This window comes from Mugil cephalus, chromosome 20, assembly GCF_022458985.1.
Source record: "Mugil cephalus isolate CIBA_MC_2020 chromosome 20, CIBA_Mcephalus_1.1, whole genome shotgun sequence".
Taxonomy (NCBI): domain Eukaryota; kingdom Metazoa; phylum Chordata; class Actinopteri; order Mugiliformes; family Mugilidae; genus Mugil; species Mugil cephalus.
In genome coordinates, this window is record NC_061789.1 from 15020139 (window position 1) to 15035831 (window position 15693).

Below are 15693 nucleotides of genomic sequence, written 5' to 3' on the forward strand. Positions count from 1 at the left end.
TACGACGTCCTGCTGAGAGACAGCCAGCGACCTGCTGTCGTCGGGGCTCCTGTAAATGTCAGCGGAGCCGTCAAGGGCCAAATATCCCGATGGGAAACGCATTACATACGCCTTTTCTTTTCTTTCTTTTTTTTTCTCTTTGGCTAACATTTGCGGGTGTCTGTTGATGAAAAGAGCCTGCTGTGTGCTTTTGGCTTTCACCTCTGTCGTCTGACATTTCTCCGGAGTGTCCTGTGGAAGGTGTCATGTGTTCTCAGCATTTAAAAACCGGGCCTGTCGTTTCAAGAAATGCTTCGGGGGACAACGAGAGCACGGGGGATCCTTTAACCCTTCTCAAGAAGCAGATTTATTATTCGACATGAGCACGTTCTGTGTGTGAGAGAGTGTGAAACCGTCAAGCATCCATTCATTCTGTAAATCAAAGGTCAGACTTTAACCCTGAGTTTGTCCTGCTGCAGATACAGTTCAAAGAGAGGAGGGGGGCCTCTACGTTCTTGAAGTTTTTCCCTGTACACTCAAGAGTTTTGTGTATTTCTTCTTGTCATTTGAGGAGATCCCAGTTTAGACCTAGGCAAACATTGATGTGCAGTATGTGTGCTATCCCACAAGTCCAAACTAGAGAAATCTATCATAGGGTAGATCAGGGGTCCTCAATGTTTTTCAGACCAAATAGCCCAAACTGATGGAGAGATTAAGTAGAGGCCCTCTACCTACTATATGTGTTCTACATGAAACTCGGCCTAGTACTATTTATTAAAATACATTATTACCATTTTGCATTCAATATTAAGATATTGAAATACAAATACATAAACATTTACAGTAGGGTGGCCACGCAACTGCCATACCTATATATATATATATATATATATATATATACATATGTATATCATGCACTGTTCGCTTCTCTGCTGCTAATATTGCATCGCTTCTGCGATTTCACCTGGTGACTGAAGAGGCTCTCGGCCAATTGCAGGGAACCTGACAGAGTCAGCGTGGAATATGCAGCCTCGTGATTGGCTCAGCAGCGATAGGGGCGGGGCCTACTGTGTACAGGCTTAGATTAAAAGGTTTATATTTGCAAAATATGCCAAAACGTAGACATCTGGGGGAACCTTCTCTTAGGTTTTACGCAGGTGAGTCCCTCTTTGCCACAGGCCTCTTTCACACCTGCAGTTCGAGTCATTTAGTGCAAATCAAAAGAAAAGAAGTGTTATACACCTTATACCACTCAATAGCCTAACGATCAACCACAAATGCTTTTAGAACATTAGGACTACAAGTTACACATGTGGAGACTCACATGTGAAGATCCTAGAGAGGCTTTAATATGCCTTAAAACAATGTCAGAATTTGCAAATGACCTTCATCTTGCAACACTATAAGCACTCTAGTCCACCAGTAGATAGATACTAGTCCACCACTTTCCTGGAAAGCACTTCTGCTCAGTGTGGTTTTTGTCTTCATCTTGGCAATGCTTGATGCCCCCTAACTCTCAGTTAATTCAAAAAGACTGAGAGAATGACAACAACCCCTGAGGACACCCGCGTTATATTTGCCTTGAACAATTGTCATACATTTTAATATGGAACTCTATGGAGCCAGCCTCAAGTGGTCATCGCTGGCCTTATTTTATTTACAGCCTTGTATGGTGACCCTTGGGGATGAACATTGTTCCGTCAGATTTTGCATCACAGCCTGAATCGTGTGAGTTACACGAACAAAAGCTCTGGTGACTGACAGCAGATCATGAGTATTTTATTGAACTCGATGTATTTATTCTGCAATTCTCTGCGGTCTCTCCGCTGAAAGTAAATTAGAAGAAGTCTCAGCTTTTTTTCCCAGCAGCTCTCCGGATGAACTGAGCCACATACTGCACCAAAACATCAATTACACCGCGGTTTGTCTGTTTTCTTTCGTCCATGACTCCGTGATTCATTTCACCCGACAGCGAGCCAACTCGTTTACCAGTTTAACATGAAAGTGAGCCATTAGCTGGTGTGATGTGCTGCAACACCTTCTGCTGCTGGGGACTCTCATCCAAAAGTCGGCGGAAACTCCGAGCAAATTAACACGATGCTCCCCGATTCCAGCTGTTTCCTGCTTTGTTTCCAAACAAGATCCCTCTGTCGAGTGTGTTGGGCTGCAGCGACCTCGCCCACGCACACACACCCACGCACATACGCACGCATGCACAGTTGGCTGAGGAGCTTGAGGCATCTGGGACTTGGATTAGAAGCCATGACAGGGAGATGGAGGAGGGATTACTTTGGCTGCCTCATTTCAGCTTTCCCTTGCCTCGGTTTGTTTGCATGAGTTAGGAAGAGGAAGAAAATAAAAGATTGAGAGAGAGAGAGTGTGGTGGTCTGAACGGCTGCACTGTTATTGGAAAATAACAAAAGAGAGAGACCGTTTGGGAGCTGAGAAAACTGCACAATTGAAAGTGTTTCAAATTAGAGAACAGTGTTGCAGATCTGCCACTGAAACAACACCAGCTCTCAACAAATCTCTACACTACAAACGGAGGAAATGTTTGTAAAATCAGCTGTTTGCATAAAGTACATGTAAATTAAAGGTATGATAAATAAATAAATGAATAAATAAATAAAGTATCTATCTATTAGGGGTGTACAAACCATCCAGCATTTAATAAAATTCAAAATAGGTTTTTTATTATTATTTTTTTTTTAGTCACACTTCTAATTTAGGATATGCACGTGTAAAAATAAATATTCTTTAATTACCCATCATAATAATTATGGATGTATATGCGGTATTGATTGATGTTTTGCATTAAGTGCACTTAATAGGGGGGATTTAGGCTGACTTTAAGGGACAGAACATGACTGTGATGATGATTTGGTGCTTGTGGGTCACAACAGGGGTGACTGTGGCTCAGTAGGTAGAGCAGTAGCGGTTCGATTCCCAGAATGTGCCACATGCCGAGGTGTCCTTGAGTAAGACACTGAACATCCTGTTGCTCCCATTGAGTGGCACTGGTGTGCAAATGTGTATGTGCGCTTGTGTGAGCGAATGGGTACATGTGTCTGTGACTGTAATAGCGCTTTGAGCACCAATAGATATTTACCATTACCAATAGACAAATAGTGAATTACGGAGCTAACAGACAAATGCTAACATGACAGAACCTGACTGCAGACATCTCAGTACTTACAACGTAACGTAATGGAATAATCTCCCGGTCAGGCTCTGCTTCCCAAAAGTTATATGCTGCCTTGGCAACCCAGTTAAGGTAAAGAAAAAAGTAGTGATGCAGTTAAGTCGTGTTTCATCCAGTCAGAACCTCTTCTTTTACGGAGTCTAGAGTTTTTACCCTGACTCCTGAACGTCACTCAATCCGGGAAAACGCACAAGTATTCAACGCGGTCACATGTGTTATACATATTAAATATAATAAATATATAATAGTTTTTTGTAACTTGAAGTTGAAAGTTAAAAAACTAAACCGACTCCAATGTTTTGTTGACCCATCCATCGTCTGTTAGCTCCTCTCAAAAACTGTGCACCTCCCCACCGGACATCCTGCCTTGCTCCCTTTGTAATTATGCCACTAGGGGGTGCTGTTTATGGAGGAGCAGCCTGACCCAGAAAGAAACATCTTCACTCTTTGACACAATCTAAATCTTGTGCAGACATTCATTCCCATCAGCCTTGCCTGTACTGTCCGTTTTAAAATGCTAAACAGTGATTAGCTGGCTAAACATCGACACATTACCATGGTGATGCATGGATGTGCATTTACATCTAAGTTGTGTGTAAAGAGTGTTAGTCAGTATATTCTCACTGGACATTCTTAGTCATATCCCATGACAGATGATGACCTAAAATGCCCAATTTATAAATTATGAAAACATAAGATTATTAAATGGTTATAGATCTTTTGTAAAATCTATGTATGAAAAACATTTAGTTCTTTCTTGTTCAGTATTTCTGGCTGTTTCCAGCCAATATTAGATGAAATTCATCTCATTTATTGCATTGTTAGGTTTAATAAAGCTTGCTGTTATTACAGTGTTCCACTGTTTAATCAAACAAATCTTTTTGCAAATTTTCATTATTACAATCAAATTCCATTAGGACACGTGTGCCCTAAAACTTTGTGAATAATAAATAAAACCCATGTGAAGCAGTTTAAATCAGGGTCCTGCTCAACATTTAATCACTTTCGGGTCTGCTGAATTAACGCAGCGTTTTGCCATGCTCGTGCTGTCTGCAGGGGCACCAGAGGCTTAGGATGTGTGGGTTATTGTTCCTGATCAGAAGTATCATTACCACCTCGGATGTCTTGTGTCAGTCGTTTTGATGTTATAAGCTATCTCTGCGCTCAATCAGCACATTTTTAAGAAGCACTTGTAAGTGCTCCAGACAATCATGTGATTGCACTGGATACGACATCACCTAGAAAGGCCACGGAGGCTCAGACTCACAACACCGAACTTGAGGTGAGTTGAACAGCAGACGACCACTACAAGTTCCACTGCAATCAGCCCAGAACAAAAAATCTAAGGCTACATTAAACATACAACACCTGGCTCACCAACCCAGGACAGCTGAAGATGAAAAAAACGGTAGCATGGTCTGATGAATCTCTATCTATGCGTCTGCTGAGGTATCAGATGGCAACGTTCTGCTGCTCTGACGATGTGGGGAATGTTTTCATCAAGACTTTTTTCTCAGTACCAATTGATCAAGGTGTGAATGCCACAGTCCTTATGGCCATCTTCTAATGGCTGCTTTCAGCAGGATAATGCTCCATGCCACAAAGCAAAGCACTTTTATTAACATGACAGTGAGTTCCCCACTCTCTTCTTCTTCACCCGTTTTAATTTATGAGCACAGATGTGTCTCAGTTAAAAAAAAAAAAGATAATTTTGGTATGAATTTACTTTATTGACTGGCAAAGTCTCCAGTTGGCTGACAAATTAAATATTAGTTTGATCCTTATGGTGAGATTGCTCTTGCACTTGTACTAGCATCAGTATGCATGGCAGTGAAAGCCTGTGAGAAACGCCATCAGAAGCTCATTTACATCCCAGTCGCTGTGACTCAAGACAATGAAGAGGAGTGTAGATCTGCACCTGATGAATAATGAAGTCAGAGCAGCAATTTGGGAACATCCGTCGGCTGATGATGCAGAGCCTCAACAAACAGAGTGGTTCGGTTGAAAGAGCCGAGCATGTGCTGCATCTTTATGCTCGTTCAAACGGAGGAACATCGGTTCATCATGAGGTTATTATCTGGAGGTAATGGAATCTAATACAAACAATCTAAAAGAACAGTAAGCAGTTTTTGCCAATACAAAGTTGGAAACTGTGATATCTGAGAAGATTATCCGTGGTCAAATTCAAGCAGTAGGAGATTACGCAGAGCTGGATGGACAGTCAGTCGAGTATTTCATTCGATTACGTGGGGGAAAGCTGCTTCAGTGAGATTCACACTGACTGCAGTGAATTCAAATGAGACGAGTTACTCTGCCTTTGATGCCATACAGCTGCTGCCTCTACGGTTGCAGTAAGTGACAGCAGAACAACTGAAGTTCTTGAGAAAGAAAAAGAAACTTTGGCTCTCTGTGAAGGTGCTCTGAGTAGAAAAAAAAATTATTTGCTACGGATGGGTTTACATGGACACTAGTATTCTCTGCTAATCAGAAGAAAAATGTAAATGTAACCACCTCAATCAGAACAGATGGGCCTGATCAGAAGGAATTTTAAATCAGACTATAGAGGCATGTCAAAAATAATAAATCCGAAGTTCCTTCAGAGTTTTCGCATTTATTTTTTTCAAGTGAACACAACCACAATTTAGTTTCTTTGACATAGCCAACCTCGGAAACGGTGACAGATGATTGTTATTTGCCACTCACTGTGATTGTTCAAAAACTAGTTATTATTATGGAGAACATCTGTTGAGTTAATAGTAAGCAAATTCACAGGAAAGTAGCAAACGGAGACCTGATTTATTAACCTGTCTTCTTCCATTCGAGAGAGCAGTTGTCACTTTGAGGCAGCACATAGACAGCAGAGCTGTAGCTCTGTAAACAGTTCATCAAGCGTCTTCCAACTTGCGCAGATTAAGTTCTTAAAATTAAAGGGAGGCGTCTCGTCACATCCTTGCCCCGAGAGTGCTGCAGATTTACCCTCTGATTTAAATGTCATCTGAGGCTGCTGCATCCTCATGCACCCGGACTCACACTGTCTGCCACTTCAAAACAACCTCCGATCGCGGGAATCCAACATATAGGCAGGAAAGGCAGGAAGACACCACGAAGAGACAAGGATGTGGTGGCAGCTGCCCTTTTCCCTGTCTGTAATTTATTCACGCAAGATTTTGCCAGAACAGAACCTTTCAGAAACATTAGGGTAAAAAACGATGTCTGCGTTAAATATTACAGCGCTGCCGTCCGAGGCCCGTGTGCGCATGGGCTGACAAATCGAGCTCCAAAGCAATGTTCCCTTGCGAGAGTTTATGAACGTTCCCTCTCATCTTTCACCTGTTGTTTTTCTGTTAAGTCGTGCGGAGAGCTGTAAGAGAAAAATCTCAACACCAAGTTATATTTAATAAAAGTCTGTTTACTTTATTGGGTAAGGGTTCTGTTACTACATTTAGAGAATGATGCAAACAGCTTCACGGGGGAATGTCAGTGTAGACAAATGATGCAATCATCCTGTTTCCAGTGGACAGGTGAGAATGAGAGCCTTGGAGTTTTTTTTTAAGTCCAAATATGGAATAAATCAGCTGTTCACCTTTAGACAAAGATTTCTGTTAAGACATTAATAGAAATTAGTAAGCAGTTTATAGGTAATAAATGATTTATTCTTAATTCATAAGCATCTATATAACAATATTTACATACTTTACTAATGATTAGTTTATATAAATTGAATATAAATGTATTTGCAACCTAGTTGTTAAGGAGTTGTCAAAGGTTCAACATTATTTTAACAATTTAAATGTACTTTTACACATGTACTAATCCTTCACAGTTTGTAAAAATTGTGATTTGTTTTGAAGGGCGGGGCTTAACTGGAGGCAATACATCCAAACTCTATAGCCTATAAACGGCAGCATAATTTGACAGACTGTTTTAGTAAGAATGGATGAGGAAAACCCATATTTTAAAGAATATACTAATACACTCACTCCCTGAGACTGTGAGTGTTATTTTAAAAAGTTGATTCTGACAGATGGGACTACATTCACCGACCCCTACACTCTCCCTCACTGGATGGATAATTTCACCATAGGAGGACACAGAGGGGACGAAGTCTGGTCTGTCAAGTTAAGCCTCTCCAACAAAGATATTAGAAGAAGTAAGTGGAACCACTGTGGAGAGTAACATGCAACATCTGCTTGGACACCCCTGAAACATACAGCTAATGATGCGTTTGCTCATGCTTAGCATTAGCATTAGCATGTATAAAGACTTCTCCAAATCTTGATTAACATTTTTTCTTTCACAGTTTAGCCTAACCCACAACATTCTCCAGTTGAAATGATGATGTATTAATCTTACCTGATATCAAATGTGCGCTGTAAATAGAGAGTTGTTGATGACTGATTCACTCCAATTCTTTCTTTAATCACGTTGTTATCTACAACTGTCAGTGGCTGGTATGCGATAAAACTTCAACTGCTTTTTTGGTTTTGACCCCCAAAAATATAACAAGACGACATTTTCCCAGCTGACAGTGACAGTGTTAACTTCAAGCTTCCCTCTGCTTTGCCTCCAGCTAATGCTCTGATGTCACAGTGATGTAGGCCATGAAGGGGTCTTTAGTGACTAAGTATGTTTATAAAAACATAAACATATCTGTAATTCATGAAAAATAATAATAGTTATAAAACAATGTTTAGTGTTTTTTAATGAACTATTTTTGTGAGTTTATCAAAGATGAGGACTACCTTTGCCTTGTAAAGGCATTGTAAGGTTTCTCTTGTACCTATCCCAGTGGCAACGATGACTTGTTAGTCAGTCAGACTAAACTAAAACATGCTTCCTGGAGGATTAACATTTTTGCAACCACCTGACTCCACATAAGGCTGACATCTGTATAGCTGAGTTAGAAGTTATACAGTTAACCTCTTTCATGGATTTAAAGAATGAACTCTGGTTTAACGTTCATGCTGTCCTCGGGATCAGTGAAAACATCATGATTGGGTCAACACTTTCATTTCTCCAATAACTTGGATTATGACCAAGTACCTGCAAAATAGCAGATATTCTCCTCTACCTCAGCCTAGCCATGAGACATTTTCATGCTAGCATTATCATTCAGCATGTTAGCATCCTGGCATCAGCATAAAGGCCAAAGTACTAAATGTTCACCCTACAAAAGCCTGATTGTAAGATTTTTGTCTTTCACTTTTGAGTTTGCAAAACCAGCCACAGAAAATGATAACATGAAAATATGAAATGACAGCAAAGGTAAACAGAAGAACCACAAAGGAACAGAAATCAGTTAGTGGCTTCGTTTCATTTTCTCATTTGTCTCATAATCGACCTATTGCAGAACTTGCCATTTACTGCTCACTGAGTGAAGAGCGAGAAAATTAGGAGCATTGCTCGGTGTCAGCTTCAGGACGTGATTCAAGGTGATGAGCAAGGACTGAATTAAGAGGACGGCAGCTTCTCAGATGGAAGCGGTGCCTCCCATTGACCTCCAGGTCAAGAGGCCTTGACTGATGAGCTGTAAAATCAATGGTCACATCTGATTGGCAGAGACTTCGGACATACAGTGACATACGACTGCCTTTCAAATTAAGGTCAGAGGTCAAAGTGAATTAATGGCGTCACAGATGACAAGAGGACAAAAAGGACGAGGTGTTTTCCTGGTAAGTGGGTATCAAATTGCTTAAGAATATCAGAAAACCCAGATTTTAGTGATATCACTCATGTTTTACCTTTTTAAGTTTTAAAAGGTAGAATGTTTCTTCTCCAGTCACCCGGGGCAGAATGTCAATGGCATCAAAAAGCATGAAATTCATTATTGATCCGAAATACAAGCAGGGCAGTTGAAGCGCTGCAGCCGGCGAATCCACTTATGAACTGGCCAAGTGAGGCAAACCAATAACACCGCGTGGCCACGAATCATGGCATGAAAGTGAGTCCTGGGCTGGAGTTTCTCTTTCCGCCACCTGCTCTCATGTTGTATTCATCAGCTGATTCACTCTGTTCAGCCAGCTGTCAATGAGCCGAGTGAATTTGGAGTTCATGGTTTCGTTTTGGGAGCTGTCACACACACAGGCACACACACACACACACACACACACACACACACACACACACACACACACACACGCGCGTGCGTCAGTCACAGAGAAAATACCAGTTTTGTACTGTATTTAACATTAGAACAATGACAAAACATTTATTTGCAACATCTGATCTGCTACAATTAAAAACTGCGTTATAAAGACTTGCTAAAACTAGGCGAGTGTTTGTAGAGAGGTTAATTGAGGTTCACTTTAGCTTGTATTTTAATATATAGTATTTATTATGACTCTATGCCACCGCCTCAGCTTCTTTTACGGTTTTACCTCAGACTATTTAAGCCATTTTAATAAAGTTTGCGGCAGATTAGAGCTGGACCACTATCATGGAAGCAGATATTTTAATGTTTTATATATTATCTGATTTATATACTAGAGTTTCTGGCCTCCTGGTTCATCTTAACTGCTGCTTTTCCGTCCCACATGGTCTCCTGCAGCGAGTCAGAACTGAGAACAACGACAGATTACACAATGTGTTACAGTATATGGGATTACCGATGTTTCTCTCAGTGACTCTGATGTAATGTTTACATCTTCGTATCACAGCTCGGAGACAGAGACAGAGTTTTTTTGTTGAAAAGAGTTTTCGAGGCCCAAGCTGAGCCTCAAAGAGCTTTTGGGGCCTCAGATGGATTAAATTTCACGCCCGCAAATCTTTATACTTAACCATTTTTTAGAAATCAGAACATAAAACACTATATCTGAAGTCGTACTTTCACCTCTTATACCTTGAGGGCCGTGTATCAACATCACCGATCGAGTGTTACAGAACTTTTCGAAAATGAAATAAACGAAATCAGGACTTAGGTTTTTCTTTGCACTCCCTCAAGTCTTTGCCGTTGGAACATTTTCAGACCTTCTTACTTCGGATCAGAGTATTTTTGAAGAAGCAACGACTGAACCAATGAATGAATGCGATGAAAGCGGGTTTATTTAGACGCATCAGTGGACCAAACCAGCATTGTCAGTCATGCTCGGATAATACAGACACAGGCAGACCTGAACAAGATGTCATTCAAAAGCCATGGGGAACTTTATATTAAACACCTAATTTAAATTTTCAACCCTTTTAGAAGGTTGGTACGGCCACTTAGTCAATTGCGCACAAACAATTATTTTGCAATTAATTATTAACTAACATGAATTGAATAAGTGCCCCTCAGTGTATGAAGCCTGACACAAGTTCTGACTACACACCTGCGAACCACTGATGACAACTTAGCAAATTTTATGACTAATTGCGCGCTTCGAGGATTGTCCCCATCATCGTGTCAATCTACTTGTCAGAAAACATGCCGTGTAGAACGCATGATCTGTTAACAATGAAGTTAATGGAGGATTAGCTTCAGAGTGCCAGATCTGTCGGAAAAGATAAAGACAAAGAAGCAGACATCAGAGGAGAAGAAGCTGTTTAGGAGGAGGAGGCGGTGGATGGCTTCTTCCTCAGCACCCTCCTCCCGGCCTGCCTGGGGATCGTGGCGGGAACTGGTGCGGGATCAGAGGCAGGAGCGGGAGCGGGGCCGGGGCCGGGGCCGGGGCCGGCGCCGGCGCTGTTGGCACGACTGGCCTTGACCTCGTCGATGAAAGCTTCAATGGCGGTAAACTTCTCTGTCAGGTCGCCCAGGTGAGTTTTGAGGGCGTTGAACTCCTTGAAGAGGTCGTCTAAAGCCTCAGACAGTGGCTGGATCCTGAACAGAGCGAGTAAAGGCAATGCAAAGAATGAACAGAAGCTCCTGAGTGGCATTTGTCAAAAAATTACATAAAATTACATAAAATCTTTAATTTTTTGTGTGTATTATTGAAAACAACAGGTCAATTTGTGGTGAATATTTCATTTTTAATTAGCTTGAGAAGGGTTTTCATTTCCTCTTTTGAAGCTAAAACTCAAGACTGCAGCTTCCTTCAGGACCAGTTTCAGTGACATTTGGCAGAGAAGTTCTGAACAAGCCTGCGGTGTGGGTTTCTGACAGCGGATATTCTACTGATGTTTATGGATGGAAGAAAAGACTGGAGGATTTAATAAGCGCTCATACATCCGTGAAGATGATTTTCAACACCAGCAGCAGGGCTCTACAATAAAATTGCACATTAACGTGCAATATTACGGATTTAGAAGTGAAAATATTTCCGAGCCAATCATCGGCCATGAAGCAGAGAAGGGAAAAGAAAACAAGAAAACAAAACTGAGCAAGAGGAGTGAGAAAAACAAGAATTAAACATGGCCGCTCCTGTACTGCTTATTTAACTGGTGGACCACAATGATCTTTCGTCCGCTGACCTGTGGCGAGAGGCAGGAAGCAGCAGACTTCCTTGTGGAAAACTCGAGCGCATTTGCTGCTGCTGCACAACAGCACATTTCTATTTTGACTTTTAAATTGCAGTTTGAGCTGCAGTCCTCTCATGACGGCATCGGCCACAGCGTGTACCCCCTAAAAAAGGATAAACCAAATTCCTGCGGCGACCCTCAGCACACCCACAGTTTTATTTGAGTCACTGAAATTGTCTGCTCAGAAATAAGACACGCAGGAGGACAAAGACGCTCTATTCAGACCTGCACAAAATATGTAACGCCGCCTCCACACTGAGGACACAGTCATCCTTCTTGATTCCTGCAGACGAGTTTAAAGGCTAACCTAGATCTACTTTGCAGCTGCACACTAACGCCAGATATTGCACTGCGTCTTCACCTGGCGTAGTCCGGCAGCAGAGACTGGTGGTCGTTCTGCAGGAGTCCCTTCATCTGGTTCAGGATGTCGAACCTCCAGTTGTCCAAAACCTGGGTCAGGTTGGCCACGCCACGCATGCTAACCTTCTCAGCTAATACAGAAAATCACAACACAGGTTAACTCAGGACAATCCTCTTCAATCACGGCCGATCAGTGACACAGTTTTCCCCAGAGGTCAGAACTCATATTTCCTTCAAACCAAATGGTGTAAAGATAAATTGCTGCTTGAGTCATTTAAAGGAATATTTTTGACATTTGGGGAAATTAACTTATTTTCTTTCTTGGACATTTTTTAAAGAATAATTTGTTCCCTGATGTTCTCTGCCAGAATATGAGTAGAAAACCCACGAATGAAATAGATCTCATTTAATCTAAGATGTATTTTTCTGTGGATATTCTATAAGGTATTTATCACAAAAAAATAAAGTCTACATTTCTCAAATTAAATTGATCAGAAGTCTGTGCCGGTCTGAAGTTACCCTCCCTAAACAAACTAAATAAATGTCACCAAATCTATTGTGAGGCTATTGTTTCTACTGTTTTGTTTTTGCACAATCAATAACAAGATATGATGTGATAATTATACTAGAATGTGTTTTAGAGGTTTATTTTAGACACAACCAGACAGTTTCCCCTCTTCTCCCGACTTTATGCTACGCTAGGCTAACCGTCTCCTAGTTCTTGGCTTCATGTGTCGTATGAGTCAATATTCTCCTCATGAGGCAGATTCTAAATATCATTCAAATAATAAAATAAAAAAATATCCATTCATAGGTTGACAGAAAGGATTGCTCTAATGTTGCAGCGTGATCTTTCACCTCTAGCTCTGACATCATCATGATGAGCCCTGAACTTGACCTCTGACCCGGAGTAAACACAGAGTAATCTGGGTGCTCACAGCCATCCCTGTAGTTCCACTCATCGTTGGTCTTTGAGGTCGGGCGCTTCCTCTGGGCCAGCACCGTTACCACGGCGACAGCCAGTAACAGCAGCAGCACGCTCAGTTTGGAGGAGGCCATGGTCAGACCAGCACCTGGCAGGGACAGAGAGAGAGAGTGTAGACTAACCACATGCGAGGACGGTTTGTTTTTATCAGTTTGTTCCCAGCTTTAGTCGGGAATGGCGAGGTGTGGCTCTCCAGGTGCTTCGCGGGTCTATGATTATTAATAGACCCAGATAGACTTTCGCCTGTGGCCATGAATCGGATCTTAATCCCTGCCATCTATATGTAAGCAAATAGCATTCCTCTTGATGTAAAAATGAACAATTATGGGACGCCTTCTGAATAAATAAAACTTTTAACCCGGATGATGGCACAGGCTGAATTCATCCTGAGGAGAAACATGCTGTACATTCATTTAAAGCCATAAATGTGACCTTACAGTGCATTTTTGAACTGAATTTGATAACAACAGCTGTTTATCTGCAATGCTAGTCTCAGTGTCACTGGACCAAACAGGTGTACACATTTTGCCTCACTTGCACCTTTTTTTTTTGTTGTTTGTTTTTGTTTTAATCCTTTGCTGTGGAGTATGACATTACATTTATGCATTTTGATTATGCACAATGAACATTACATCATTACATCTTGCAAACCAATAGTGTTATAGATCTTCATGTCAAGCAAGTCAGTACTGTTAGTTGTTTACACTACATTAAGATAATGAACACAGGTGAAAGCTTTTTTGTTTTGTTTAGTTTTTTTGAGATCAGGATATTGCCTCCAGCAGAACATGATGATTTCAGTCTATTATTCTTTTTCTGTTTCGGTGCCTGATTCAGAATGCTCTGGGATTTCAGTATTCCTGAGCACCGTGCAAAACCAGGTATGGCTTTTCCACCGTTGCGGCTATCAATCCTAATAAAACACAGAGAAAGGAGATCTAACTTCTCAGTGTACAAACTTCTAAGTCTTCCAGGCGTGTCAGGGGTTGGAACAGAGGAAGTCGCCCCGGGGCTATAAACTCTCAGCAGTCAGCTTACATTAAGGAATGAGTCCAAGCTTCAGTCAGAAAGCTGAGGCACAAAACTGAACTGACAGACCGACTTGGAAAACTTGAAGGAGAGCTGCAGAGGCATGCAGAGAAGAAACTAGCTCAGCAATATCACAGTTGCCTAAAAAAATACACAGAAGATCCAGTAGACTATACAGCCAGTCGTCTAGGGCATTTGTGTTTACCTGAATCTCACATGTTGGAGACATGGACCTGCTGGTCAGCTGTAAAAAATTCAACTTGCAGTACTTCAGGGGCCAAGTGATTTTGGTATCAATCTCATCATTTAATGCTGAATTAAATAAAAAATGAAATTAAACATATCCCACTGGTAGTTGAGGTCTACATTGCTGAAACAGGCCCTAAATCACAAACACACACACATATTTTTGCCACCTTCCCTGTTGAAGGTTTTCTCCGAACAGAAACACATTAAGCAACCGAAATGTCATCAGGTCTTGCAGGCTCAATCTGACAACCATGAAATAAGTTTGGCCTTGTGGTGTAGGGAGGCACAATACGGAAGAATTACAGGAGTCCCCAGAGTTTTTCAATATTTAAATGGCAGATGCCTTTATCTGAATTCATGCTCGACATTAATAAATAGTCTCATTCAGTTTCATCTCAAGCGTGTGCAACACTTGGAGAGCTCGTGCTTTTGTGCAGCATGAATACAGAGATGTTTTCTCACAGAGGCAACACCGTCGTCGGTCTTGGTAGTAATCAAAATACAGTAATTTTGAAAAGGAGAAGAGACGGAAAAAAAGACAAGAAGAGCTGACACCCTCCCACCTGACAGCACTACTTTGTCTGTTTTGAGTCATACAGCTTAAAAAAAGTGATCAATATCTTTGCACATACCTGCGAATGATAACGTGTACCTCTTGTTTTGCAGCTCCTCTTCTGCAAAAGCTTCCCGCTCGCCTCAGCAGAAGTCAGTGACAGGCATGCAAGAAGTGCAAAAAGAGAGAGGAAGAAAAAACACACCCCTGCTGCACACAAGCATGCATGCACATGTATATACAGATAGAGAAGCCTCACGCTCTTCACTTTCAAACACACACATACACACAAATCATGTACCCTTTCCCCCATCATTATGGAGGCCTGGTGGTCAGAACAGTGTGGTTTGGGTTTGAGGCAAAGCTCCAGATCCTTGGGTGGTTTCATATGTTTTTTCACTTTGTGTGTGTGTGTGTGTGTGTGTGTGTGTGTGTGTGTGTGTGTGTGTGTGTGTTTGTGTCTGTTCTCCTTTTCTTTAAACTTTGGATGAAGTCACCTCCTGGATCCTTCAGACATTAAGTCATTGGTGGATTTGATCAGTCCCTCCTTGTGTTCTGCTGTTGAAAGAACATGAGAATAAAAGAGAAGAGATTACAAAAACAACAATCGAGTGTATGAGCAGGAAACACGAATGGATTGAAGCCTACACCAGGCCGAGGCACAATGAACGCAGATGGTTGAAACGATGGTTGAAATTTCTTTCTGTTACTCCTGTCAAACAACTAAACTAAACTTGAAATAACAGCAACAAGATGTAAAACAACTACAGTTACACAAAATATTACTTGAAAGAGGAGCAAGGACATCTGGAAGAAGCAAAGAGATCAAACTTTAATTTATAAAGAGATGCTAACCAGCTACAAACTGACTCACAATAACCTGAAAATATGCAAAAAAAA

At 41.3% G+C, this 15693-nt stretch overlaps 1 protein-coding gene across 1 annotated transcript; it reads right to left on the minus strand.

Annotated features, from left to right (window-relative positions):
- Nucleotides 1–10200: 10200 nt before the first annotated feature.
- si:ch211-76l23.4 lies at nt 10201–15038 on the minus strand. Its single transcript, XM_047571940.1, has 4 exons — nt 14873–15038; nt 12916–13050; nt 11979–12108; nt 10201–10979 (listed from the first exon to the last, which is right to left on the minus strand). Exons 2-4 carry the CDS (start codon nt 13034–13036, stop codon nt 10703–10705), a joined length of 528 nt encoding a protein of 175 aa, XP_047427896.1. The 5' UTR covers nt 13037–13050; nt 14873–15038; the 3' UTR covers nt 10201–10702.
- Between the last annotated feature and the right edge of the window lie 655 nt (nt 15039–15693).

Coding starts and splice junctions, on each gene's coding strand:
- si:ch211-76l23.4 (XM_047571940.1), bottom strand. CDS start 13,036: ATGGCCTCCTCCAAACTGAGCGTGCTGCTGCTGTTACTGGCTGTCGCC. Junction 12,109..12,915: donor GTGGAACTACAGGGATGGCT/GTGAGCACCCAG, acceptor TTTCTGTATTAG/CTGAGAAGGTTAGCATGCGT. Junction 10,980..11,978: donor CTGCTGCCGGACTACGCCAG/GTGAAGACGCAG, acceptor CGCTCTGTTCAG/GATCCAGCCACTGTCTGAGG.